Raw genomic sequence first — 3,099 nt, 5'->3', positions numbered from 1 at the left:
GATGTACTGTACGTGTACTAGTACAGTACAAGTAAGGAGAGTTTACGGTAATTTAAAAAAGAGGATCTAGGGAGTTCTAAATATATGACCTCGCGGGTTACTTGCCGGTGTTTTATGAAGCGTTGGGTATCATAATTCACAATAGTAGACGCGTAGTTTTTTTTGCAACAGAGGAGTACGTGCGATATGATACTTGTTGTATAGATAAAGCTAGTACAGTTAATTCAACACTAGATGGAAAAAATTCCAACAACCAAGCACCGACCAATAACTTCTACGAATAACTTCCTTGGGCGGAAAGTGGCTCCAAGGAACATGTCCAAGATTGGTAATCCCGCCACTGTTTCACATCCCGAGGGGCCATATCAAGCCGTGGGCTTCTTCTCCTTGTGGCGGAACGGCACCAGCCGCATGTGGAGCATGTTAGAGAATGTCTCACCGAGTTCAACCGACGTGTTGGTTGAATTTGTCAAATATCTAGACTTCTCTACCTACAATCTCTTCTTAGCGAGCCCCCTTCCGATAAGGATAACGACCAACAACTATCCAAGCTAGTCACCAAGTATACTGCCACAACTCTGAGAGTTCTCTAACGTTGTAACAGCGAAAACAATGGGGATCAAATCCATTCTCCTCCCCGCGATCGTCATATTTTTAGGTCGGTCCCTAATTATACCAACATTCCCTCCCAGCCCAAGTTAACTTTTCCCAGGCTACCTCCTCCAAGGTCATGTAATCCCATACCTCCACCGCAGCTACCACCTGATGGGCTTCTCCCGCACGCTCTCGCACCTCCCACCAGAGGGCAGCTGCACAGCAGCACACCAGGACAAATTCTTAGGTTGCGAGGACATACACATCTACAAAAAGGAAAAGGGCACGACCTACATGTTTGCCGCGTGTCTAGATGAGTACTCGTACGAAAACCGGTGGCGTTTGATGTCTGAGTTGCGCGCTATCGATAACAATGATAGGCCCGTGCCGACACCGGCGGGGGATAAGATCTGGAGGTGGAGGTTGGAAACAGACGAGGTTGTTGAGTTGGAGTTGCCGGGGTTCGCGGAGGGGGGCGATGAGCGGGCTTGGCATGGTTTGTTCACCGTCCTTTCTAGCGGGGGGTGGGGCGGTTTTGTTAAAGTGATTTCAGGATTCGATTTCGTCGAAAGTGCTGACGGCACACTCTCATTCTACATCATCAACCACAAGGTCTCCGGCGACACGATCGAAAAATTCACGCACAAGCCGGATGCCAAAAATCACATCCTTACCCACTCAGCTACCTTTGCGCTCCCGGAAAATGGTATCGCGAAGCACCCCAATGACGTCTACGCTTACCCAGATCCGACCGGGAAGGACATCTTCTACGTGACCTCTGATCACAAACATGACGCCGGCATAATGCGCACGATAGAAGATTACACACGAAGACCTTGGTCACACCTAGCATACTACTCCTCCGAAACCGGCTGGAAGGTCGTCAAGTCAGGCCTTGTAGGCGCGAACGGTCTCGCCGGGACAAAGCCCACCAACGGAGGTCCGGCAAGAATCTACCTAGCAGAGTTACTCGGCGGGAACATAATGATCCTCGAACACCGACCTGACGCTGCCGGTGAACTCCGCGAAATACAGACCATACCACTCGGCTTTTTGCCAGACAACCCGTCGTTATCGCCCGGTGAGACAGACTTGTATATCGCCGGGCACGTAACCCCACTACAGACTTACAAGCACATTTATAAACCGGGCAGCGTACGCAGCGGGAGTGCTGTTGCCCGGGTCGCGCTAAGTCAGACCGGCAGTGACTTTTTCGGTGGGAAGGATGAGTATACTAGCACTCCCGTTGTTGAAGAGATATTTGTCGATGTAGAGGGCAAGTTGATTAATGCGAGTTCTACTTCTATATTTTGGGATAAGCTCCCGCCGGTGGGAGCAACCGAGGAGGGGGAGGTGGAAGGGGGAGAGGTGGCTGTAGGGGATTTGTTCATCACAGGGTTGACAGGCAGAGGTATGTTATCTATAGCGAGTGCTACTCTTTTATTTTTTTTTCCACCTACGTACTCATACTATTCATAACTAACTTGGCTTTAGGAATCTTGAGGTGCAGAGAATTCAAGTATGATGCCAGCGACGATCCAATCGTCAATGAGGAGCAGCAGGGAGACAACATGGGAAGGGACGATCACGAGGAAGAGGAATAATTTTAAGCCAATTTGTGCTCGGAGATTGTTAAACATATCCAGTCGATAAAGCCTTAGTCCCCGCCTGCAAGTGAAGTGACCATATTGTTCGGAGCCTCACCGCCTGTGTGATATAAATGGTTTCCAGTAGGGTGGTTGCCCGTTCCCCGGTAGTGGAAGATTTCCGCCATCTCGTGATACGGTAGGAGCCTAGGCTGCAAGTTACCTATGGCAAGGCCGTTTGTAACAAGGATAATTCCTGGCTTCGTATCATAAGATCCTATACGGAACGCAAATATATCCCCCACTAAGGACCGAGAGATATCTGTGGGCACACATGTACCCTTCATACCAAACCCGAACCCGGGGCGGGGCAAATTTTTATACGGCATATTATCTGTGCACTTCCCAGAGCCCACGCTAAATTCAGACTCAGACGTTCAAGCAGTTCATGCTGGATAGCAGTAGAGTGCGAGCCCTTCGAACTTCTTTTTAAAATTTCTAGACTAGTACCACTGCGCCACGGCAAAGAATAATCTGGTTAAAATGCCCCAAAGCATCCAGGAAAACAAGTATTAGTATGAAAGACGAGATGAGATGTGGATACGTTGTCAAAGTAAGAACCCGGTCCACAACAGCCAGCGCACCACCGGCCGATTCCCCAGCCCCAATAACTGAACTCTACGAGTAGATCCGCGATGCGAAAGTACAGTAAAGTACAGTACATGTATGCTCTAGCTCAACATCTGACTGTGGCCACCGGTGCAAAACTTATTTCGAGTGAGGTATAGTGAATAACAGTATCCGAGCGTACAATACAATTACGAATAAGGAAATTACGCACACACTAATTTGGTGTGATGGGATCTTTGTTCTTCCGACGTGAAGACCCCATTGAGCCTGCGTCGATAAGCGAATAGTA

The 3,099-nt window shown here is 49.0% G+C and overlaps 1 protein-coding gene; it reads left to right on the top strand.

The window, feature by feature from the left end:
- Nucleotides 1–418: 418 nt before the first annotated feature.
- Nucleotides 419–2,255, top strand: GSTUM_00011823001 (uncharacterized protein). XM_002842162.2 has 4 exons: nt 419–658; nt 713–1,090; nt 1,148–2,005; nt 2,089–2,255. The coding sequence occupies exons 1-4, from the start codon at nt 613–615 to the stop codon at nt 2,196–2,198; spliced, it is 1,392 nt and encodes a 463-aa protein (XP_002842208.1). The 5' UTR covers nt 419–612; the 3' UTR covers nt 2,199–2,255.
- The last annotated feature ends 844 nt before the right edge of the window (nt 2,256–3,099 follow it).

This window comes from Tuber melanosporum, assembly GCF_000151645.1.
Source record: "Tuber melanosporum whole genome shotgun sequence assembly, scaffold_90, strain Mel28".
Taxonomy (NCBI): Eukaryota; Fungi; Ascomycota; class Pezizomycetes; order Pezizales; family Tuberaceae; genus Tuber; species Tuber melanosporum.
Note: the sequence above shows the minus strand (reverse complement) of the source record. Positions and strands in the feature narration are given on the sequence as shown.

What these genes read in the sequence shown, in the direction of transcription:
- GSTUM_00011823001 (XM_002842162.2), top strand. Translation starts at nt 613, where the DNA reads ATGGGGATCAAATCCATTCTCCTCCCCGCGATCGTCATATTTTTAG. An exon ending in CGATGAGCGGGCTTGGCATG is followed by an intron (nt 1,091 to 1,147) that starts GTTTGTTCACCG and finishes AAGTGATTTCAG; the next exon opens with GATTCGATTTCGTCGAAAGT. An exon ending in CACAGGGTTGACAGGCAGAG is followed by an intron (nt 2,006 to 2,088) that starts GTATGTTATCTA and finishes ACTTGGCTTTAG; the next exon opens with GAATCTTGAGGTGCAGAGAA.